Source organism: Penicillium angulare (genome assembly GCF_028827245.1).
Source record: "Penicillium angulare strain IBT 27051 chromosome Unknown utg000007l_segment0_segment0, whole genome shotgun sequence".
Lineage (NCBI taxonomy): Eukaryota > Fungi > Ascomycota > Eurotiomycetes > Eurotiales > Aspergillaceae > Penicillium > Penicillium angulare.
The window spans coordinates 2,936,163-2,960,550 of record NW_026623166.1 but is presented as its reverse complement, the minus strand read 5'-3'; the positions used below and the strand labels follow the sequence as shown (position 1 = coordinate 2,960,550).

The following is a 24,388-nucleotide window of genomic DNA, read 5'->3' as shown; positions in this document are numbered from 1 at the left end:
TTCCACAGGTTACAACTTACAAGCCCCGTCGGTCCCCTTTCGGATCCCCGGCTTTCCTCTGTTATTGTCGCTCAGCCAAGGACAGATATAGGACAAGTCACAAGACCAAATCCAATCAAGGGCTACATATAACCAAGCCCAGCTACAAAGTTAAACATTTACAGAAAAAGAACTTGGAGTAATCTGGACCTGGCACATATGATCAAAATCCAGCCGCACCAGTTCCTTTGAGAATCTACTTTCTAAAAACCCAGGTCTATCGCGAATATATTTCCATTCCCATCTGAGATAAAACCCCCTAGCTCTTCAACCTTTGTCGTGGGACGACAATATAACCCATTAAGGACCCTGTTGCTCTCACATGCAACCACCACATCTTTGACTATAGCCTATTGGACCGTGACGAGTCACCACTTTCCGTGATCTCATAGCAAAGATAGCCCAGTGGCTCTAGTCATTAACTCTTCAAGTTAAGCTCTGATAAGAATTTATATGTGTCAGCGCCTGAGGGCAGTCAATTTTCGCATTCGGGGCTTGGGAATTTTTTCTATACCTCAAGTTCTGGAGCGTACAGTCTTATCACACTAGCCAACAGTACCAGTACCAGCACTGCTATGCGATATTAGTTCATATTAGGAACTACGCTGTGTGAAAAACGATCATTTTGACCTTTTTGGGTTGAGTGCCCTTCTCCGACTATATATACTACTATTAGTAGAGCAGAACCTTGGAGGTGACTTGAATTTCCTATAAGATTACATTTTCCGAGTCATACTTCGTTCGGAAATCTTTCTGATCAGAATATAGCTACAGACAATAGATAACTAACTTTCTTGAGCCCATGTACGATAGGGCATGAAGATGATGTTGCTCCATGCGAATACATGGTCACCGATCTTGTCGTCGATCCTCCCCCATCGCCCCGGGGCGGCCCCAAGCGACCATATAATCCACTTTCACTGATTTAACTTGCTTGATAAACAAATGAAGTCTCCAGGTTGAGCCCCACATAACCCTGGACGCGGCTCAGGGGTTGAATTTAGCCCACCTTGCTCCCCGGTAAAATGTTCTTTCTTCAATCTCTCAATGCCCAGCAATAACTTATAACTTACCGAAGGTCACGATTGGAGGCTACTTAGCCATATAATAAGTGTCTGCTAAAAACGAAAGAAACGTATCGAATATTATTTATTTCAATGGTCCGATTGTGACTCTAGCTTGATCTCCACGGAAAATCATCTAATGACTTCCACCTATCCGCCACAGGTGACGAGTGGCTACACGACTACATTTATTCCATTAACGACAGCATGGACGGCACCGGAATACTGCTCGACACAGTATCTTGGTATGAACGGCACAGATGGAGACCTCACGTATAGGGCCTTTGACCCATTTTACCACCAGTATGCCAACACAAGCGCAACGTGTAACCCCAGCCAAATACTCGAACCTTCGGGGGATGACTGGACATCCCTGGGTCCGTTTATTTGTCCTGGGAACTGGACTTCGGTCGCGGAGACTCTTACTGAAGGGTCAAGTACACAGACTGCGTGCTGTCCTTCGTGAGTGTTGATAACCTTAGAGACACTACTATACATCTTATCTGATTCCTTTTCGCACTTTAGAGACTACACTGCAAATGTTGTCCCGAACACGGATGGATATCTTGACGTGGACTGCATTTCTTATGCTGGAGGTGATATGAACCTTACCTATGCATCCTATGGTCTACCAACAAGTAACATGGCATTTATCACTACATTCATCACTGATGGCTGGAAGCTATATGCGGATCCTGCGTCAGGATGGAATATCGGGCCTTCCACCGCAAATGCTACCACGACCGGTTCTACTACTCCTACAAGCACAGACGTGGGAAAGTCTACCTCGACTGCAGGGTCAGAACATCGTGCCTCTGGTGATGATGGTGCTGGACGCAAGGCGGGGATTGCGGTTGGTGTTGTAGTCGGGGTTTTAGCTGTGCTGGCACTGTTCGCCTTCTTCATTGTACGCCACCGACGAAGTAAGCGAGGTCTTGCGACAGGCGAAGATAATAAGCTGCCACCCGGGGAGCTGTCTGCTGATCCTGAATTATTCGATCCACAGGAAATGAGTGGAAAGGGTCTGGCGGAGTTAGGAGGTAGACATGACCGGGCAGAGCTACATCACGAGAGCGTCCAGGAACTACCTGGATAATTTTGAAGTGATACGTGGATTATCTGCGATGAATATGGGCAATATTTTCTGCTGTAAAAAATAGTTTATAAGCCAAATAATACATCTCAATGGTATTTGATACTCACACCTCGACTTTCATTGATATAATATCTAACCATATATCATAGATAGTAATTCAAGGTAGAGGATTTGATAATCAGTATTTTAAATGTGAGGTGTCTGTGGCGAAACTTTGGGTGGCTCCAGTTCGCCCTTTATTTACCCATAGCTGATCATTAGGTAAAAGCAGTCTTGGCCGCGGCATTAGGCCCTGAAAAACCCTTATTCAGGAAGGTTGAGACTACGACCGGATCAAGAGCAATATCCGAGCGACGAATCACGATGCCTTCGATCTGCCGGTGATGAATCCTTTCCTCCACTTGAGGTGGAAATAAGCTCCTTCCGTTAAGTGAGCAGTCGATCGGATAGGAATCCGCCGACACTAGAATATCAGTGTCAGTCTCTCGTGTCATGCTGCGTAGCATGTGGTGGATATCGGCGTCCACCGAAATCTATACGGGGGCAGATTCTCCACTCCACGTCATTTCAATTTGAAGATCGGAGTTGACAACCCCCAGATTTCAGAACAGATTAGCATATATTAAATAGGACTTTCCCCCGCATTTTTTTTGAAAACATCAAATCTCATTGACACTTCTCAAGAACGATTCTGAGACTTTTCTGAGACAAATCCCAGCAATTTGAAACTATCTGTTGTGGTAAACCTGCACCAGTACAATATCCACCAAAATGTTTGGCAAAGAAGACGGAAAACTTGAAAGCCTCAAGGAGAAAGTCCGGGCTATTCTACCAACAAATGACTCTGATTCTAAATCAAAAGATTATGAAACCGACTCCATAAGAACATTGTAGTAAGGTGTTCTCGATTTTGGTGGCGTCATGTCCTCTAACCCTTCACAGTGCTCAATCTTCTAGACGGAGGGCAGCAAGTACACCGGCTCCTTACAATGGTATTCCTGCACCTTAGTTGTATTTAAGCATGAGTATTAACCATTTCCAGGAGATCAGTGTTTTGGCAGTTGTTGCCGGGGGAAGGGGTATCCCCGGTAAGGAGGATTTGCATGGGGGAGTTCATTATTTGGAGTTGCTCTTTTTTTTTTTTTTTTTTTATATATATTTTGGGCTGTGCAATTATTCAAGTGTTGAATGATTCTCATTAGATTGATATCGATTGAGATTTTTGTTTGTTATCTGTGTGATATTTCGGGTATTGGCCGCTTTATGCCTATGTGGATGGTTATATTGGTTTATGGCTCGATTCTGTACTGTACCTGTCGGCTCGGCTCCGTGTCAAACTTTCAAACTCATTGACCAACACCGAGAAGATACAATTTTAATATCGACCAAATATTTTCGATCGCGACCAGAAAACTTAATCTGGATTCGAAGAACACAAGAATGCGGCCCCTGTTCTCTCCGAACAGATTTTTTTTTGGTGGGCTCCAAAGTTGTAGATGTTGCGGGAAGGCGTCGCTGCCGATGTTCCTTCTGTCCATTTTGTCCCGCCACTCAATTCTTCAATACAAACCACCAGGTGATCGTTCGGCGAATTCGAGTCACTGTTGGAGCTGGCTTGAGTGGATTAATATCTTCGCTCCACTTCATATCCATACACCCTTGTTCAGAGAAGGCGTCGAGTGCCGTCTGTAAAATAAGGTCTGTATAATTAGCAAGGTGTTGAGTTCATCACAGGGAAACACCCCAGTCAGCCATCTGAATTTCAACTTCAAAGTTTATTTCAAGTTCTTGGATTAGGCAGGCCATTTTTACCTCGATTTCGGTATAATATGTATACAACACGACGCGTGGCACGCGCCCTGCAATTTGCTCCGACCAAGGGGTTTTCTACATCCTCTCGGCTGCAGTCGATTTCAGGTCTCAAAATCAACGCCGATCGGCTCAGAGAAACATTGCACGAAACCTGCAAATGGGGGGAGGCACACAAATATGGAAAGTACGTACTTGCCTATCTCAGATGTCCTTGCTAGCCGAAATTATCTCCCTAATATGCCCTTAGCAAGCCGACACAAACAGGAATGGCTCGTTTAACTCTGAATGACGACGATGCTCGCGTGCGGGCGTGGTTTGCTGGGGAAGTTCAAAAGCTGGGATTTTCTCTTTCCGTTGACCAAATGGGCAATATGTTTGCACGTCAGACAGGAAAACTTCAGTCATCTGATCCTATGATCGCAATGGGTAGTCACTTAGATACTCAACCTCGAGGTGGTCGGTATGATGGTATTCTCGGCGTCATGGCGGCACTTGAGGTCTTGAGAACTATGAAGGAGAACAGCTTCCAGACCAACTTTGATGTGGGTGTAGTAAACTGGACGAAGTAAGTTCATGATACTAGAGATGACTCTGCCCATATTTCTAACCAAAGTTTGAAATGTTGCAGCGAAGAAGGAGCTCGATTCCCGAAGTCAATGTGCTCCTCTGGTGTTTGGGCTGGGGCAATTCCCATCGAGAAGGCCTGGGATTTGCGTGATATCCATGACCCAAATATAACTCTTCGATCTGAACTCGAGAGACACGGATATATGGGTGAAATCCCCTGCGATGCCGTGAATGGGTTCAAGCTTGGTGCTCATTTCGAATTGCATATCGAACAAGGCCCCATTCTTCCCGCGAATGGACGTTCAATTGGAATTGTGCAGGGTGCTCAGGGATACCGATGGTTAACATTCACAATTCAGGGCAAGGATGCCCACACTGGAACCACGCCTCTTAGTGCTCGCCATGATCCGCTACTAGCAGCATCCAGAATGATTGCGGCCTCGAACGACATTGCTAAGCGCCATGATGCACTGGCTTCAACCGGCATCGTCAAGATTCCTTCTAATGCCTCTACCAACACTATTGCATCTGATGTCACATTCACGCTGGACATCCGACATCCAGATGATAGCGTTGTCCATGCTGTCCAGGATGAATGCTTAAAAGCGTTCAGTGACATTGCAAGCCATGATGGCAAGGGCGTCACATTCAACTGGACGCTGGATACCGACTCTCCCGCAGTGAAATTCCATCCGGATTGCATCGCATCTATCAAGGCCGCCGCGGATAGCCTCGTTGGACCCGATGGATCGATCCTCATGACAAGCGGTGCGGGTCATGATAGCGTTTATACTAACAAGCACTGTCCGACCGCGATGATTTTTGTACCTTGCAAAGATGGTGTTAGTCACCACCCAACAGAGTATTGTTCCCCAGAAGACTGGTAAGTGACAGATTCATCAACAAGCAGTAGTAAGTCGTACTAATTTGTGTATATAGCGCACTTGGGACCCAGGCTCTACTCGAAGCCGTTGTCCATTACGATCAGTCTAAAGCGGGCAAAGGTTTGAATCTATAGATCAATACATAGGTATTTCCACGACGCCACAGTTGAGCCTCATTTGGTAATGAAACCTTGAAACTTAGCTCTTCATAAAGTTGTAACACCGTTGAGAAGTACTATACAAGGGGCCAAGTAACGCCCTGTATGGTAGGAATTCGCTTCTTCCCTCGCATTTCCCCACTACTGGATCCATATCGAGCTTGTTTTTCACCTATCCTCGACAGTCTCCACATGTTTCCATATATGTGGCGTCAGCTTCTAGGGCCAAAGAGATAATAAATCTTGCATTAGTCCTTCCATGAGCCGCATTGAAATTGGATGTCATTGCTCCGGACACTTTATCCCTACCCATGATCTACATAATGTACCAAGAGGCAGCCAATTAGAAGGTCTCTAAATAGATATGACACACTACACTAAATCTTGATTTCAAATACAGTAAGTTAAGTGATCGCGATTTCTGTTGGGAGGTTTTGGGATTCAAAGGAGCTACAAAGGAGATAACACGGTCTTTTCTCGGCACTCCACTTTATACTTACCGAGCCCACAACCAGGATAGTTCAATCCTGCCCCACGACAAATCAATTGGCATGCGTATCATTGGACATTGGATTGATGGACTGAAGATTACAGGCGTATTTTGCGTATTTTATTCAGTGGAATTTGTTGATGCATCAACGCCGGCTTGTCCGAGGCGTGCGAAGTTTGTTGGGGCACGAAGTGGGATGAATGTGTGGAGCTTATTCTTTGTTCGAGTGCGTGCCCCTCTCTTTCTGGCCTCTCGACCAGGATGGATGGACAGGGGTTATTTAACGAGCGCAGAAAACAGTATGTAATAGGTGCATCCTCGTATTCCCACTGATTTCCCGATTCTCATGTAGGTATCAAACTATACCATTGTGGAAAATCTCAAACCCTGCAGTTGGAACACGACGTCGGCTGCCATCGGTGCTACAGTAGCAGAAAGTGTCTTCCCCACTGTACAAATTAGATAATGTGGGAGTCTCCAGAGCCCATTGGCAATGCAACCGATGATCGCGAATCGCTTCGACAGTCTTGAAAGTCGTGTCTTACCAGAATCTTGCCCAGACACTGTATGTACACACCAAGGGCCCCTCTTTCTGCCACTTCTGTTTTTTTTCCCACCCCCACAATATCCCACTTTCTGGCAATGGATCGTGAAAAGGGGGGAACTCGGGCTAACCACAATCCGTTACTAGGGTCTTTGGCAAATTACGGACCTTTGACCGCGCCTGTCTAGTGCCATGGTACCCCACTATGGTACTTATGTGCTAATACTGACTAGTCGCTAGGTCGTATATAAAGGGGAGATGATGAACGTGTTAATCTAAAAGATTTGGTTAGATCCTCGAACAAACCCGCTCAGGAACAATAAAAACAAGAATAAACTTTGTTCGGTATTCAAATCACACGACTGGTAGGCTGGACATCCCCCACAGGCCGTGCACACAAAGCGGGAGGGAACAACGAGTGGGATCCCGGTGTTCTCGGCCTGACTTGCTTCGGGATTGGGATGGAAATGGAAATCTACCCGCCCAGGCTGCGGAATGATCAATTAATGTAGTGTCCAGGCGAACTTACTAGTACGGAGTACTTGCACTAGCCCATAGACTATACTGTAGTATATTATACAGTAACTCATGACACCCACCCCACTGGCAGTGGCGAGATCCTCTGCACGATGTCGACCCAGCTCCACGGATCAATACCATTCAATCTCTTTCGACCCGACCTTCTCGGCCCTTCATATCTCTATATTTTGCTGACCATCTGGACTGAGATTTTTCACTCACAACATCAGGAAATCCAGGAACAGAGTATTTCTGTTATAGATTTCGATCGGTTCGGACAAATGGTGGCGGGATGAAGGTGGGGGAAATAAGAAGGATGACCTAATATTGAGCTTTCCCCGGAGCAACGGAAGAGCCAATTATTGATCCCCGCATGGCCGAACCCAAAACCACTTCGTCTCTTGGCTCGCATGATCTCGCAGTCACAACAGAAATACACGTTGACCCGGTGGTGTAAGGGCTTTTCCCGGTGCGGTTCCGATGTAGACTATCTTGTGAACGTGGTGCCTGGCCGTATGCGGGATACAATAATGGTCTGGACTAATTGTTGGGGTAGTTGAACCGCACCCGTCGCAGTCGTAAGGACCACATTCCTGACACTCGCGAGGATGCACGGTCCATGCCGCATAAGGCAGTTGCGCGCGCAAAACTCCGCTTATCTTATTTAGCCTCGTAAATAACTACGGGGTAATGGGTTTACATACTGGTAGTAGCATAAGGTGCTTTTGTCTTTTGCCTATTTAGATGAATTGAGAAACGAGTAACATACGAAGAGCAGGTCTACAGGGATCTGTGGAGTGGCCAAGATACACTTATGAAGCCGGACTTAAAAGCGACTGGGGAAAAACCCGAGAATCATGTGTACTAGTACATGCTGGTTCTCTTCCTTCTGCAGCATTCGTACACCGAAGACCCTGGTTCAATTAGCACGGGGGGTATTCCATCTAGATTGCGGATACATACATATCAAAATCGAATTCTCTAGCAAGTTGAACCGCTTCGTGCCGAGATACTGCATACAGCATACTCGGAACTCGGACCTAAGGCGGATTCGGCTATAATCCAGGGTCTTGATGCGATCATAGTTTGCCTTTTTTGTAGAGCTCCAAGCTCTGGACGACAACTCCACGGGTTTTCTGATACCAAGAGAAGATCCAGAGGGGGCGTAATTTTGGTAAAACGAATACCAGCTGATCCCAGATGGCCGAGCCAACGCAAGCGGGGGAGGGCTAAAGCCGGGTACGAAAGTACAGATGAGCCATGCCCCACCCAAACTTTGGGAATACTGACAGCCCGTAAAAAAAAAAGTATTAATGGAAAATCAAGAACAGGATCTCCACTTGTCCGGCTGTGTGGGCAATGGTGTGAATGGACCGACTACTAAACTGTCGCGGATCCCCCGTTGTTTTTACTCTTGTACTCTCTCTCACTTTCCGTCGTCTCAAAAAAAATAACTCCCCCCAAAGTAAGTTGAGATGAGCTCCCCACCATCCCTCACTCTCTTCTCCCCGGAATTATCTCCTAACCATCTGAACCGTTAGAGGTCTGCGTTCTTTCTTCGTAATTCCCTGAGCATTGGTGATCACAATAATGTCGGCCGACCCTAAACCCTCCGTGGTAAGTTCACTTGCAAGATTTCTCACTTGCCGTTTGATTTAGACACCTCAAGTCTAAACTCACATTGATTTGGGGATGTGGACCATCTGATTGCTAATCCGGACTTCGGAATAGGTTCTCGAGGCCCACGAGGTCGACACCTTCCACGTTCCCCAAGCTTTCCACGACAAGCACCCCACTGGCACCCACCTGAAGAATATCGATGAATACAAGAAGCTCTATGAAGAGTCAATTCGCAACCCCGACACTTTCTGGGCTCGCATGGCTCGTGAGCTGCTCACTTTCGACAAAGACTTTCAGACCACACACCACGGCTCCTTCGAGAACGGCGACAACGCCTGGTTCGTTGAGGGTCAATTGAACGCCTCTTTCAACTGTGTCGATCGTCATGCGTTGAAGAACCCCGATAAGGTTGCCATCATCTATGAGGCCGACGAGCCCAATGAGGGCCGCACTATTACATACGGCGAGCTTCTGCGCGAGGTTTCTCGAGTAGCCTGGACTCTGAAGCAGCGCGGTGTCAAGAAGGGTGACACTGTCGGAATTTACCTTCCCATGATTCCCGAGGCTGTCATTGCTTTCCTAGCCTGTTCCCGTATTGGTGCTGTCCACTCAGTTGTTTTCGCCGGTTTCTCATCCGACTCACTCCGTGATCGTGTCAATGACGCCAACTCCAAGGTTGTCATTACTACTGATGAGGGCAAGCGTGGTGGTAAGGTCATTGGCACCAAGCGCATTGTCGACGAGGCGCTCAAGCAGTGCCCTGGTGTTTCCACCGTGCTTGTCTACAAGCGTACTGGCGCTGAGGTTCCATGGACCCCAGGCCGTGATATCTGGTGGCACGAGGAGGTTGAGAAATACCCTAACTATCTGGCCCCAGAGCCTGTGAACTCAGAGGATCCTCTGTTCCTTCTTTACACTTCCGGTTCGACTGGAAAGCCCAAGGGTGTTATGCACACTACTGCTGGTTATCTGCTGGGTGCTGCCATGACCGGCAAGTACGTGTTTGATATCCATGAAGATGACCGCTACTTCTGCGGTGGTGATGTGGGTTGGATCACTGGCCACACTTACGTCGTGTACGCACCTCTACTTTTGGGTTGTGCTACCGTTGTTTTCGAATCCACTCCCGCCTATCCCAACTGCTCTCGTTACTGGGATGTCATTGATAAGTACGACGTGACTCAATTCTACGTTGCCCCTACCGCTCTCCGTTTGTTGAAGCGCGCTGGTGATGAGCACATTCACCATGAGATGAAGCACCTCCGTATCCTGGGCTCTGTTGGTGAACCTATTGCCGCCGAAGTTTGGAAGTGGTACTTCGAAGCTGTTGGCAAGGAAAAGGCCCATGTTTGCGATGTGAGTAGCTTACGAAGGATATGACTTTGTGAATTTTACTAATTATTTACGCTACAGACTTACTGGCAAACCGAGACTGGGTCTAACGTGATCACTCCTCTTGGTGGTATTACCCCCACCAAGCCTGGTAGTGCTTCTCTGCCTTTCTTTGGTATCGAGCCTGCTATTATCGACCCAGTCTCTGGTGAGGAGATCACTGGAAACGACGTTGAGGGTGTCTTGGCCTTTAAGCAACCCTGGCCCAGCATGGCCCGTACCGTTTGGGGTGCACACAAGCGCTACATGGATACCTACCTGAATGTGTACAAGGGGTACTACGTATGTCATTCTTTCCCACTAATTCCTCGATGTTGTCTTTATTAATAATTATCTAGTTCACTGGTGATGGCGCTGGTCGTGATCACGACGGATACTACTGGATCCGCGGGCGTGTGGATGACGTTGTCAATGTTTCTGGCCACCGCTTGTCCACAGCTGAGATTGAGGCTGCTTTGCTTGAGCACCGTGAGTATCCTGTCAACTCCAAAATTGAAGATGAAAAAGACACTAACTTGTATTAGCCATGGTTGCCGAGGCTGCTGTCGTTGGTATCTCTGACGAGTTGACCGGCCAGGCTGTCAATGCTTTCGTTGCCCTGAAGGAGGGTAATGAGACAAACGACCAGGTGCGCAAGGATCTGGTCATGCAAGTTCGCAAGTCCATTGGTCCTTTCGCTGCCCCTAAGGCTGTCTTCGTTGTGGATGATCTCCCCAAGACCCGCAGTGGAAAGATTATGCGCCGCATTCTGCGCAAGATCCTCAGTGGCGAGGAGGACAGCTTGGGTGATACTTCAACTGTAAGATCTTCCATTTTCTTTGTTCTCATTTCATTCCGGTATGCTAATTGGTTTAATAGCTTTCTGACCCCTCCGTTGTTGACACAATTATCGCGACCGTCCATGCTGCTCGTCAGAAGTGAGAGAGCGACTAATGAAATTTACGATAATGATATCTCAAAAGAGTACCGTCTTGGTATTCTGTTCGATTATTGTTTGTTCCAAATAATCTGTAAAATGATTCTGCTCTCTGCAGTTGGTTCGAGAGCAGTCTCCGACGGGAGGTTGAGATTCCCTTTTATTACCTGCATAATTCCGGGTTTGAGCTTCTTTTTGGTGTATTTGAGATTCCCTACCAGTCTAACGGGCAGCTGTTTCAATTTATTTGTGTCCCGGATTCAAAGACAGGCGACTTTGTAAAAGAAAATTGATAGCCGTAAGCTCGTAGTTCGGGACGAAACAGATGTGAATCGCCGCCTAAAAATGTATATGTAAAGCTCACTGGGCACCATTGATTGGCATGAATGCATATCCATAGATATCATGCTTTGAGATACATAAGATACATACTTTTGCATAATTCCGATCATGCATGAATGCTATTTACATACAAGATGCACCAATGAATCCAATCCAAGCCGCATCCGATTTAAGGCACCAACCACGTGACGGATCACTGTTGCCCGTGCTGACATAATCGTGCTCTGCCTCAGCAAACTTGACTTTACTATTTCTGTCGCGTCTCTCTCTCCCTTTCTCTTCCTCCACGCGCATTTCTTGTCATCCAACCCATCGTTGACGACGTTACCGTCTTCCTCACCTGCACGAGCCCACCTTATGAACTCATAGCGTCCTCGGAATCCGACCGACAACATGTCTTTCGGCTTTGGAAGTGGAGGAGGGTTCGGGCAGAACAACCAGGCTTCGAGCTTTGGTTCCTCTGCATTCGGCGCCAATAATAATACTGGAGGAGGTAGGTCTTACAATTTATATCTTTGCGCTGCTTCATCCCCAAATTGTTCTTCTACACCTTCCCCCTTTCCAACTTGATTTGCTCGTTCTGCTACGCCCTTGGACGCTCTGCTCTCGACAACAATCCGGTACTCCTGACGTCGACCCGCCATGGCCATGACACGCGCAAGGGATCACTCCTAATATCACACCTATGAATTCCTTAGCCGTGCCACTACAGACCTTACCGCGGTTTTACTCGATGCTCAGCGATGCCGCGACAAGAGAAGGGGCACCAGTCCTAGCTTGAAAGATCAGTCCCTCTGACCGCGATCCCTCCTACCATATAGGCTTTGGATCCACCGGCACCCCTGCTTTTGGATCTGGAAATACTGGAACCACTGGCGGGAGCTTGTTCGGTGGTAACACGACCAGTAGCTTCGGCTCCGGTGGCGGTGGAGGTACGTGCCCAAGACGACAGAGCTTTGCGATCGCGACCTTTTCGGTCTCCTCAGTTGCGTCCTTTCACAAGGCTTAACGGATCGGTCCAAGTCATTACGGTGTGGGATTTATATACGTGGTCGCGTGGATAACCTTCCTGCGATTTCCTTTGCTTGGCTGGGACGACAACGGGCGCTAGCGTGGATCGGCAAAACTGAGGATTTCCGTCAAGTCTGAGTGGCCCACACACTCACTCGAGCTTGGAACTTTGACAATTCCGCCTCCCGCTCGATTTTGATTTTGATTTTTCTATCATCTTGATTTTTCGACCGTGTTTACTAACATTTTCACTCCTCCCCAGCATTCGGTACCAACACCAATAACAATCAACAACCTGGTTCAGTTTTCGGACAACAACAAAACCGTCCTGGCGGCTTTGGAACTACCAACACAACAACAACACCAGCCGCTGGGGGCATGTTTGGCGGCGGCAACAACGCCACTACAGGGAACACTGCATTCGGCTCTGGGGGTGGATTCGGAACTGGAGCTGCCGGTGGTGCCTTCGGTACCAACACAAATACCAACACTGCTGGAGGCCTTTTCGGAAAGACCGCTAGTCCAAGCGGCTTTGGCACCTCGAACACCGCTGGTGGTTTTGGCAGCGGTGGTGGTGGTTTTGGAGCAACCAATACAACAACGCCTAGCACTGGATTTGGTTCCACCGGCACTGCCTTCCAAGGTGCCCTGGCTCCCTGCGAAGGCACAGGCAGCACTCCATTCAGCCCATTCACCGAGAAGGACGCCAATTCAACTGCAACCAACAATTATCATAGCATCAGTTTTATGCAACCCTACAGCAAATTTTCTTTTGAAGAGTTACGACTAGCCGATTATCAGCAAGGACGTCGCTTCGGTAACGGAAGTGGTCAGGGTGCCGGTGCCTTTGGCTCTACTGCGTTCGGTTCTAGCACCGGTGGTGGCTTTGGAACTCAACAACAAAATACTGGGTTCGGATCCAGCAGTACTACTCCTTTCGGTGGCGCTGCTGCTACAAGTGCACCCGGCGCATTCGGCCAAACACAAACTGCTGGCGCATTTGGATCATCAAACTCGAACCCATTGTTTGGCGGAGCCAAACCTGCAACCCCGATGTTCGGAAGTACGCCAACCACAGGTGCAGCTCAGCCATCCGGCTTTGGCACTGGGAACACAACTGGTGGAGCATTTGGAAACACAGGTTCTACTGGTGCCTTCGGAAACACTGGGAGCTCCTTGTTCGGTCAAAACACCCAACAGAACAAGCCAGCTTTTGGTGCTCCAGCAGCCACCAACACTACAGGTGCCTTTGGTGGATTTGGTAGCCAACAGACAACGGCTCCTGCCAATGCCTTCGGCAGTACCACTGCTACAGCCCCGGCTTTCGGCCAGCAACAGGCTGGAGCGAATACCCTAGGCGCATTTGGAGCGCAAAATCAAACCCAAAACAAGCCAGGGGGTTTGTTTGGAGGTGGCACTGGAGGTGGTTTCGGCTCAAGCACCACCCAACAGAGTACCGGCGGTGGCTTGTTCGGTGGTGGTAACACCTCTGGAACCGGAACAACTGGCGGTGGCTTGTTCGGCCAGCAACAAAACCAACAGCAGCAACAGCAACAGCCTGCCGCTGGCGGTGGACTTTTCGGAGGAGGCCAATCTACAAACACCGGCGGTGGGCTTTTCGGCAGTTCGCAGAATCAGCAGCAGCCAAAGCCTGCTGGAGGACTTTTCGGTGGTGGCTCTTCTACTGGAACTGGCGGTGGTTTAGGTTTTGGCACCAGCCAGCCTCAGCAGAATACTAGTGGTGGTTTGTTCGGCAATACGCAAAGCCAGCAGCAACCGAAGCCCGGTGGCATGTTCGGTTCTACTAGTGGTACTGGTGGTCTGTTCGGTCAAGGCTCCACCGGTCAGAACACCAGTGGTGGGTTCTTTGGAAGCCAAAGCCAACAGCAGCAGCCGGCCAATAATAGCTTATTCGGTGCTTCTCAGCCCGCCCAGCAACAACCCCAACAGCCCGTTCCTGGCAGTTTGACCTCATCGCTTCTTGATGGCAATCCATATGGAAGTCAGTCTATTTTCTCTGGCCTTCCAGGCCCCAATGCGCCATCTCCTGGTCCTCTGGCCACCCCGCTCTCTGCTAGCCAGAGACAGAAACGCCGTACCCCCTTGCCAGTCTACAACATGACGCCTGGGGCCGCCAATCGCCTTATTACCCCTCCCAAGAGAAACCAGGGCTACGGATTCTCCTACTCCACCTATGGGTCACCAGCCAGTGCAAGCAGCACTCCTGGGTTCAGCAACAGCTTGTTAGGCTCTGGACCTAGCAGTGGTAGCCTCCGTGGCAGTGTCGGTGGTAGCTTTGGTCGTAGCTTCAGCAAGAGTTACTCCACCAGCAACCTTCGCAACTCTTTCAACCCTGACTCCGACAGTGTCTTGTCTCCGGGCGCCCTGCAAGTTGGCAGTGGACGTGGTAGCGGCGACAAGCTGAAGAAACTTCAAATTGACCGCAGCCTGCGAAATGATTTGTTCACTCGTCCCTCTACCTCATCTCCAGCTCCCATCACCAACGGTGAGGATGTATCTCATTCTACTGACAAGCTGAAGAAGAAGGTCAGCTTTGACTCCACCTCCCCTGGCGTGTCAGGTGGTGAGCTTGTTCGCGTGGAGTCTAAGAGCCCTGAGCCAACTCCTCAAGAACTCGGTTTCCTCCGTTCCACGCGCAAGAGCGGCAGTCTTAATGGCATTGATACCATTGACCGCCCTGAAATGGAATCGGTGAATCTCGCTGTTGTTCCCGAAAATGGCGAGCCTGTTACTCGTGCTACTACCACAAGCAAGCGCCTTGTTACTATTCCTGGCAGTGACCCCAAGCCTGGTGAATACTGGATGCAGCCTTCTTTCGCTGAGCTGAGCAAGTTGAGCCGTGACCAATTGAGACGTGTTGTAGACTTTACTGTCGGTCGTCAAAACTGCGGAGACGTCACCTTCAATGGCCCTGTTGATCTCAACGGCACTGATCTCAGTGACCTTTTCGGCACTATTGTTGATATCGGGCTTCGCAAGATTACTGTTTACCCAGATGAAGCCACCAAGCCTCCTATGGGCAAGGGACTCAATGTGCCTTCCACCTTGCGTATTGAGAACTCATGGCCCCGTGGCCGTGACAAGAAGAAGCCTGCCCCTATTACCAGCGGACCTTTGTTTGATAAGCACATTGACCGTCTTCAGAAGGTTACCGACACCGAGTTCGTTGACTACGAAGTTGATACTGGCACTTGGGTTTTCATTGTGCCTCACTTCACCACTTATGGACTTGACTATGATGAGGATGAAGAAGGTGAGAGCCTTGACCAAAGCACTATGAGTGCAGGCCCTGATAATCACACTCCCAAGCCTCAGCGCGATCATCCCGTCAGCTTTGAGCAGTCAGCCACTTTTTCTATCGACGAATCATTCGTGGGATCGATGGCTGGCATGGATGATGATACCTTTGATTTCAAGAAGCACAAACTGGTTCCTGGATCTTTTGGCAATCAGGCTGTGGCTAATGAAGACCATGAGATGGTTTCTGAGGGCGAGACTGAGTCTTTTTTAGAGGAAGGCTCCGCGGGTTCGATTATTGAGCATGACGACGATGTCACTGTGAGCCAACAATCTGGCGACTCGATATTTGGATCTGATGAACATGAGGAAATGGACATGGCGGGTTCTTTCCCCAACCTTCATCGCACCGTGGAGCACGACGATGACCAGAGCAGTATTCTGGATACCACCCAGCCCATGTTTAGGCCTTTCGGCACCCCTCCCAAACCCAGTCTAAACCTTAGTGGGGATTGGACTGAGCAGCTTCAGCGAACTATAAGCCCTCGGAAACAGAATCGTGACGCGCTGCGGGAGATACAGGCAAATGCCTTTACTGACCGACACCTCTTCAATGACGATTCGCCAAGTGAGAAAATGGCCTCTCCAAAGAAGGGATTCACCAACAGCATCGACTTGATGAACTCGCTGTTTCAGCAGCAGCCTAAGAAGCAAAACACTGCTTCTCAGCTGAACGCGTCAAAATCGCAGCCTAAGGGCTTTGAGGTTCGCTCCCCTCTCCTTGCCCATCTATGATCCCTTTTCACTTGTATCTTTTGTTTACCCGTTGTTTACACCCGTGGACGTTTTGTACACGTTTTATTTACCCTTGCATACATTCACTATTCTTTGCTTTCCCTGTCCATGTACTACCCATCATGTATCTAGCACTTCCATTTTCTCATGCTCACAGATAGTTTTAACCAAATTTGAGATCATATCAGCTAAAACTTTTTCTCCTCTTCCGTACAGTGGCCATATCCCAAACAACCAAAAACCTTTGCCGACGATACCACCCCTATGGATCTAAAGGACCTCGCTTTCCACGAATCCTTCAAACCCCGCTGGGGTCCTTTGGACTCCATTGTTTGCGCCAAAGGTGACTTTACAGCGCCTATTCAGGGCGCCGGTAACCGTTGGCATGAACGCTTCTCGATCTTCAGTGAGGGAAGAGATGTGGCCGTCATGGACTACAATCAGCCCATCGAGGTGCGTTTATCGTTTACATAGGCTTGCTTGTTGGAAATGATCACTAATCTGTAAATTCAGTCTAAGGAAATGCTTGACATCCAAAGGCAGCAGTCTACCATTCAGCGCGTGGATGGAACACCATTAGTCCGTATGGCTAAGATCAATATCCACCAATTCGCGCTTTCCCATGGCACAGAAGAGGAGCGATTAATCTGGCAGCTGACCAACATTCTGTTCAACGAGGATATCGAGGACGACATTTCTGCGGGTGTTCCTCCACAGCTGCGATCTAATTTTGCTCATCGCATTAAGAAGGATCGGTTGACACGTCTGTGGAAGGGTATCATTCGCGACCGACATGCCCATGACCAGGATCACATTCGGTCCCCAGAGGAGCGCGCCGTTCATCTTCTTTGCTCTCACAGAGTTGAGGAGGCTTGCAAAACCTTGGTGGATAGTCAAAACATTCACCTTGCTACCTTGGTTGCTCAGATAGGTCGGGATGGTACCTCGAGGGCTGATATGGCTAAACAAATCGAGGTCTGGCGTCAAAACAATGTTCTCTCTGAAATGACCGAGCCTGTTCGTGCTCTCTACGAGTTGGTTGCTGGTAATGGTCTGCGCAGTGAGGGTAAATCTGGCGGTGCGCTGGAGGATCGAGCTTCTAGCTTCGGTTTCACTGACCGCTTCGAGTTGGACTGGCTGCAGGCTTTTGGTCTTCGTCTCTGGTACTCGACTACTGAAGATGAGCCGATTGAGGCCGCTGTTGCTAAGTTCCTCGATGACTTGGCTACTGGTCTTGAGCCTGCTTTCCCACACCCTGCGCACCGTGCGGGTACTCGTGCAGCTGTACAGCCTGGTTCAGATACCGTGGGCCGTGAATCTCCACTTTGGGTCCTGCTTAAAATTTACTCTGCTGTCAATGGTAACACAAAGATTCCTTCTATTGAGCTTCCCGCTGCTCTCCTTCCAGAGTCTCTGTCCGGTGATGTTCTGAGCAACCGCCTATCATTCCAATTCCACCATGTCCTCGTTACAGTAGTAGGACAGAACAACGCCGTCAAGATCAACCAAGTCCAAACCGATCGTCTTGTCTGGGACTATGCCTCCGAACTCATTGCTGGCGGAGAACTTGCTCCTGCTCTTTTCGTTCTGCTACACCTTTCACAGCCCGACGATCGCAAGCGTGCTGTGCAAGAAACTCTCGCCCGATTCGGCCCTCACCTTCCCGACCCTACACTCCAGGGTGAGGCTGGACCTGACTCTGCCTGGCAACATCTAACCACGGACCTGCAGCTTCCAGATGCATGGATCTGGGTTGCCAAGGCCCTCGATGCCCGTGACCGTGGTGATGCCATCCGTGAAGTCGACTGCCTTATCCGCGGCAGACACTGGAACGATGCCCATGCTACCTTCTGTCGTGTGGTCGGTCCTACCACCATCATCTCACGAGACTACGACACCCTTGACCAACTTGTCACTGGATTCGGTGAAGGGCCCGAGCGCAAGATGCGCGGCTGGTCATCTGGCGGTGGTATCTACGAAGATTTCCTGCGCTTAGCTACTGCTCCTCGCGGTAGACGCGACCCAACCCGATTGAGCCGCCTGGTAAATGCCCTCGTAGCCATGGGTGATCGTGTTAGCACTGGCTCCGGCATGGATGGCCTCGAAGAACGTGTTGCTTTCAAGGAGATGAGCCGCACATTGGCTAGCTGGATGACTCATGAAGATGTTCAGGTAAGGATTATACCTCCACATTGCTGGATTTCCAAATTTACTAACTTGCTTTTTCATAGTCCATTGATTCTTCTTCGGCTCTGCGTCTACCTTTAACCGGCGATGCTCGCATGCAACAGACTTTGGAAATAAGCAGACGTTATTACGGCACCATCATGGCTGGTGGTTTCTAAGTTTGCAAAGATTAAAATCCATGGGTCTATCTTTTGTTTTAAATCCCCATGTCTAACTCTATCTCAGCATGTTTCTCCTCATAATTTCCTTTGTATCATCCCCAACGTGAACATGTATTCTACTCAAACAATTTTTTGCTTCATATGTGACATTTCTATCCACATAGTAGTCTAGTCTGTAGATTACCGCCTATGATCTTGCTACGTACTATCTTCCCTTGGCTCCTTTGTCTAATTTCAAGCCCAGCTGCAAGTCCATCTAAACCCACCTAGTTATCAAGTCAAAGAGCATCACCTACCATTTAATAGCCTTGAAGATTAAGTTAACGTAGTTAATTCATCCCACCTAGCCATGCGATTGGGTCTATTTAATCGCCTCTCGTATATACCTATGGCATTCAAGTTGCTGTGCAGGCTCAGTATACACATGATGTAGTCTAAATCTCTATATTGTCAAACGGTATCTAAATGCTAGTAAGGCCACAATTTGAACACATATATAGGCTTACCAGAGTGGTATTGATATACATCATCCTTGACTACAGAATAGATCAAAATTAAGACGTAAAATGCATCAATTGCTATCGACTGTACATGAAAGGAAACTACCTAGACGCGACAGGAAGGGGATCGAACAGGTAAAGAAAATAGGAAAAATAATATGGAAACAACCTCCCTAACTGGCAGTACACCATCATTACCAGCCAGAGAAAGGGAGATCTAAGAGAGATCTAGTTTGTGAGAATGAAACTGACCGATTCCTGCATCGTTTTTGAGAGGCAAAAGTAGAGGGAGAGCAGAGGGATGATAGAGAGATGTGGAGTAAGGAGAACAGGAGAAAGAAGGTCTTTTTGCATTTATTGGCCGGGGGAGATCAGCTTGCCCTCAGCACGGCTCTCGGGCTTCCAGCCACCAGCATAGGGTGAGGCACCACCAAGCTCCTTCTGGTACTCCTTGATACGGGCCTCGAGCTCAGGTCGGAAGTGACGGATAAGACCCTGGATAGGCCAGGCGAAAGCCTCACCCAGAGCACAGATAGTGTGACCCTCAACCTGCTTGGTGAGCTCCTGGAGCATGTCGATCTCACGCTCGCGAGCGTTACCGGTCTCCAGACGCTGCATCATCTGCATGGTCCACTTGCTACCTTCACGGCAGGGAGTGCACTGACCGCAAGACTCGTGCTTGTAGAAGGTAGACAGACGGGAGATAGCACGGACGATATCGGTAGACTTGTCCATAACAACGACGGCGGCCGTACCGAGACCAGTCTGAGAGTCCTTCAGGGCATCGAAGTCCATGAGCTGGTTATCAGCCACAGACTTGGGAATGACGGGAGTAGAAGAACCGCCGGGGATAACAGCAAGCAAGTTGTCCCATCCACCACGGACACCTCCACAGTGCTTCTCAATCAAGTCACGCAGGGAGATGGACATCTCCTCCTCGACGGTGACGGGGTTGTTGACGTGACCGGAGATACAGAATAGCTTGGTACCGGCGTTACGCTCACGGCCGAAAGATGAGAACCAGTTGGCACCACGGCGCATGATAGTTGGCACCACGGCGACAGTCTCGACGTTGGTGACGGTACTGGGGCAACCGAACAGACCGACGGCAGCGGGGAAAGGAGGCTTAAGACGGGGCTTGCCGGCTTTGCCCTCGATGGACTCGATCAGGGAGGTCTCCTCACCACAGACGTAGGCACCCATTCCACGGTGAATGTAGACGTCGAAATCGTAACCGGTACCGCAGGCGTTCTTTCCGATGAGACCGGCCTCGTAGGCCTCGTTGATGGCACGCTGGAGAACAGTTGCCTCATGGTAGAACTCACCACGAATGTAAATGTAGGCGGCATTGGCGTTCATCGCGCGACCGACGACCAGACAGCCCTCGATGAGCTTCTGGGGGTCCTTTCGCATAATCTCACGATCCTTGCAGGTACCTGGCTCACCCTCATCGGCGTTGATAACCAGATAACGAGGGCGTGGGTCCTTATCCCAGTCCTTGAAGTTCATGAAAGACTATATGCATAGAAAAAACGATTGTCAGATAAAACAAGAGAACGTCTCACAGTTGAGGGTCATCTTGAGGAGTGCCATATTCCCAACTTACGTATTTCAATCCTGAGGGGAAACCAGCACCACCACGTCCACGCAGACCGGAGGCCTTGATCTCGGAAATGAGCTGTAATAAGAAGTATCAGCACACACAATCCCAATTCTTCGTTTCATCCGCCCAATCCGGGGCTATCATCCAATTCGGAATTTGAGGTCTACCCACCCAGTCATGACCCTTCAGAACCATATCCTTTGTGCGGTGCCAGTCACCGTACTTCGTTGCTGACTTCAGATCGGCGCCATGGTGTCCGTAGAGGTTGGTGAAGATGCGGTCCTGGTCCTTGAGTCCGCCATAGTGCTTGACGGGAGGAGCCTCTTGCACGGTCGCGAAGGAGCGGGCGGCCGCTCCCTGGGCGCGGAGGGAGCGGGATGAGAGGTGGGAGATGGAGGAAGTGGAGGGAGCCGCCGCTCTGGATATCATGATGGCGGATTGGCAACTATGCGTAGTGCAGAGGGTCAAGCGGTCATGAAAAGAGAGAGAAGGGGGAGCTCGCGGTAACTGGCAATTGGCAATTCCTGCGCTGTGCTGAACGATCCGCCTTTACGTGATATGTGATTGGCTCCGGGTCATGTGATCGGTGCTTAGTCATTTCTGCTTATTCGGGCTTGGTGACGTTTTCTTCATCTACACAAAGTAGTATAAATTTATATGAAAATATAGATGTAGTTTATTCATTGAAGACCTTGTCTTCTCTCTCTTACTTTTTGGTCTTCTTTTCTATCTACTCATCTTGCGGCACATAAAGCACAGCCTGTTTGGCCATGGTGGGTTCCTCGGTCACTAACACCTGTAGTGGCTCAACGGGAATCAATACCCGTTCAGCATCTCCCACAATACAGGCCCACTGTAACGAGGCCGAAGCCAGCCAGTGGCTATCCTGTCCTAACCAAGTAATACCATCTTGAGTAGCCAGTTTGAGGAACCCAGCCCGATCCTTAGAAAGGACTCTCAGTAATTGCTGAGCTGGTGATTCTTCCTCGTCAGCAGCACATGCGGGTAAAGGATATTCTGCGACCAAAAAGTCCACCCATCGAGTCAAACGAGAAGATAGCCGGGGTCGCACTTCATCAGACAAAGCTGTTGCAACTAAGAAATTAATTGCAAGCGCAAACATGACTTGCGGGTCTGTTGCCCAGGGCCCGTTCGCAACACGAGTCATGAAATATTTCTGAGTTGGCGCCTGCAGCTCTTGGGGTAGCAAAGTAAATAGCTCTGCAAGTCGAAACAGTTCACCATTCTTGAGGACAAGAGATTGACGCTCGAGAATACGCACGCGTACCCGAGAGATAACCTCCTCTGGAAATAATCCAGCCGGTACTTTTGATAGGTGTTCGTGCAAGAGGATCTTGATATCTTCCCATTGTTCACCACGCTGATGCTCCCTAGCACGAGCAAGGGTCCAAGATGCGATTATCAAGGCGGTTTGATCTAACGTGATTTGGCCATTGCGGTAAGTTTGTGCGAATATCTGCTTGAGATTTGCAGGTTGGGCTGGCAGGTCTTGTGCACTGCCCCGTAGCTGGAGAATGTGCGCGATGAGCTCAAGACACACTTGAGACAAGGCCGCTAGTGTACTGCGGCCGTTGCCATATGCCTTTTGAATAGATATCCCGGATTCTTGAATCTCGACTCGTTTGCGCTCTCGCTCGTTTGCTTCCATGATTGTCAAAGCATTGAACAGAGCTAGCGATATAATTGCATGCTCCATAGGACCTTCCGGTGCCAGTAACGGGTATGATACGTTGAATATATAATAATGGTCGTCAGTGTTCTTTGCCACCTGGGGAAACAACTTGATCTGGTGGGCTTTCGCGATACCAAGTGGACTATCCGATGATACATTTAGTTTCACAATGCGGTAATCGGTTGGGTTGTTCAATATACAGAAACCGTAGTTCATGAGTACTAGATTCCGGTTAGCTTCTGCTGCGTCACATATGTTGTTTAGTTTGAAAAGTCATTCAGTGCGCACATTGCTCATTGTTCCGAGGACCATAATTATTTGAGATTTCCTGGCCTGGAGAGACGTTTTCCAGAACAATCATGCCAACGTCTTTCTCGCCGGCTCTCCATTCGACCTTTGCCAGTGGTCGGTGATTAGGCAAGTCAATGAGAGGCAAAAGCACCGAAATACCCTCATCTGGAAGATCGGAAGACTCTACAGCACTAGACAGCACCTTTCCCGAAAAGGCTCGCGAGCTGATAATTGTCCATGCCCAGAGATATAGGTCCCTGGTAGATTCAGTTAGTAGAAACTCCAAGAGCAACAATTTTTTATTACTTACCAAGTAAATTCCCCAGTACCCTGATAGCCTGCTGTCTCCAGTTTCTCAATTGAAGAGTCATATTTCTCATCCCAGGCCTGGTACCTTTGTACTGAAGCATCCGGAATTCCCGTCCCTTGTAACCAGTCCACATCCTCCTCTCCAAAAAACAGAGGTGTTGTCAATTGGCCAGGCTGTGGTAATGTTCGCAAGTACGGGTGCCAGAAACTTTGCTCTCCTCGCAAGAAATGGGCCATCAAGAAGAATGTCATAGTCTCCTCCAGACCGACGGCATCAATGAACGCACGTGGGAACTGCACACCATGAGAAGAAAATGATCCCTTAGGCGAGCTGTAGTTAATGGCGTTGAAGTATGACATCGTAACACCTAGAGGTGTGTTGATGACCCTTGTTTCCGAGGAGACCGACGTCGGGTGGTCAGCTCTCACTTGCAGGTGGACGCCGCGCTGGTCGTCCTGCGCAATGCAAACGGCATCGCTAATATAACCTCCATGGTTTTGAACCCATTCAAGAAGAGCAGTATGAGCTTCTAAGGAGTGTAATTTTGTATCTCTGGCATCTGCTTTAGTTTCTTGTGTGATGCGCAAGTTTTGGTATATATGTCAAGGTAGGTAGGGCAGCTGATCTAACGAGACTTACTCTGTGGGGGAAGCCATGGTTTAGAGGCAGATTCTTTGAATGTGGCCAAAACGGGTACAATAACAATGCAATTAATTGAATAGATGTCACACGGCGTGGCTGGCAAGCACAAGAGACCCGGAAGTGATATCACTGAAAGATTTGGTGGGATGTGGACAGGGACCCACTTTTTCTTGGTCCCGCCAGCATAAAAACCACCCGGGAAGGGATTGCTGTTGTATACATCTATGGATGTTCTCACGGAAAGATCGACCGGTATTAGTAGAAATGGATGGATTAAGATAGGTAATGCTTAGACTAGTATAGAGTTCAAGTTTACTATGGCCCGGATTGCGGGGCGCTACTTATGATACTGCAAATATGAACTAAAAGCATCAATTGATCAATTCAACTTCTTAAATATCGTACAAGGACATCAACCTCCAAACGTCAAAACCGTAAACCCATCTCCCCGCGATGCACACAACAGCTTAACGACCGAGATCGAAAAAGCAAGA

General features: G+C 48.9%; 7 protein-coding genes across 7 annotated transcripts; 5 read left to right on the top strand and 2 right to left on the bottom strand.

Annotated features, from left to right (window-relative positions):
- Positions 1 to 1,242: 1,242 nt before the first annotated feature.
- On the top strand, positions 1,243 to 2,199 carry N7478_010360 (uncharacterized protein; the record flags this gene model as incomplete). Its single annotated transcript, XM_056926574.1, has 2 exons — positions 1,243 to 1,565; positions 1,629 to 2,199. The coding sequence occupies 2 exons, from the start codon at positions 1,243 to 1,245 to the stop codon at positions 2,197 to 2,199; spliced, it is 894 nt and encodes a 297-aa protein (XP_056775944.1).
- A 771-nt stretch (positions 2,200 to 2,970) lies between these two features.
- On the top strand, positions 2,971 to 3,208 carry N7478_010359 (uncharacterized protein; the record flags this gene model as incomplete). The annotated part of the gene is made up of 2 exons (XM_056926573.1): positions 2,971 to 3,092; positions 3,142 to 3,208. 2 exons carry the CDS (start codon positions 2,971 to 2,973, stop codon positions 3,206 to 3,208), a joined length of 189 nt encoding a protein of 62 aa, XP_056775943.1.
- Positions 3,209 to 4,028: 820 nt separating this feature from the next.
- On the top strand, positions 4,029 to 5,596 carry N7478_010358 (M20 family metallo-hydrolase; the record flags this gene model as incomplete). The annotated part of the gene is made up of 4 exons (XM_056926572.1): positions 4,029 to 4,195; positions 4,259 to 4,576; positions 4,640 to 5,461; positions 5,518 to 5,596. The coding sequence occupies 4 exons, from the start codon at positions 4,029 to 4,031 to the stop codon at positions 5,594 to 5,596; spliced, it is 1,386 nt and encodes a 461-aa protein (XP_056775942.1).
- A 3,167-nt stretch (positions 5,597 to 8,763) lies between these two features.
- On the top strand, positions 8,764 to 11,106 carry N7478_010357 (acetate--CoA ligase; the record flags this gene model as incomplete). Its single annotated transcript, XM_056926571.1, has 6 exons — positions 8,764 to 8,790; positions 8,905 to 10,149; positions 10,207 to 10,467; positions 10,524 to 10,653; positions 10,710 to 10,984; positions 11,044 to 11,106. 6 exons carry the CDS (start codon positions 8,764 to 8,766, stop codon positions 11,104 to 11,106), a joined length of 2,001 nt encoding a protein of 666 aa, XP_056775941.1.
- Positions 11,107 to 11,836: 730 nt separating this feature from the next.
- Positions 11,837 to 18,852, top strand: N7478_010356 (uncharacterized protein; the record flags this gene model as incomplete). Its single annotated transcript, XM_056926570.1, has 6 exons — positions 11,837 to 11,936; positions 12,265 to 12,375; positions 12,717 to 16,477; positions 16,724 to 16,960; positions 17,021 to 18,679; positions 18,739 to 18,852. The coding sequence occupies 6 exons, from the start codon at positions 11,837 to 11,839 to the stop codon at positions 18,850 to 18,852; spliced, it is 5,982 nt and encodes a 1,993-aa protein (XP_056775940.1).
- An 857-nt stretch (positions 18,853 to 19,709) lies between these two features.
- N7478_010355 (NADH-quinone oxidoreductase subunit NuoF) lies at positions 19,710 to 21,387 on the bottom strand (the record flags this gene model as incomplete). The annotated part of the gene is made up of 3 exons (XM_056926569.1): positions 19,710 to 20,870; positions 20,962 to 21,033; positions 21,130 to 21,387. 3 exons carry the CDS (start codon positions 21,385 to 21,387, stop codon positions 19,710 to 19,712), a joined length of 1,491 nt encoding a protein of 496 aa, XP_056775939.1.
- A 301-nt stretch (positions 21,388 to 21,688) lies between these two features.
- N7478_010354 (SET domain protein) lies at positions 21,689 to 23,908 on the bottom strand (the record flags this gene model as incomplete). The annotated part of the gene is made up of 4 exons (XM_056926568.1): positions 21,689 to 22,872; positions 22,940 to 23,199; positions 23,253 to 23,729; positions 23,892 to 23,908. 4 exons carry the CDS (start codon positions 23,906 to 23,908, stop codon positions 21,689 to 21,691), a joined length of 1,938 nt encoding a protein of 645 aa, XP_056775938.1.
- Between the last annotated feature and the right edge of the window lie 480 nt (positions 23,909 to 24,388).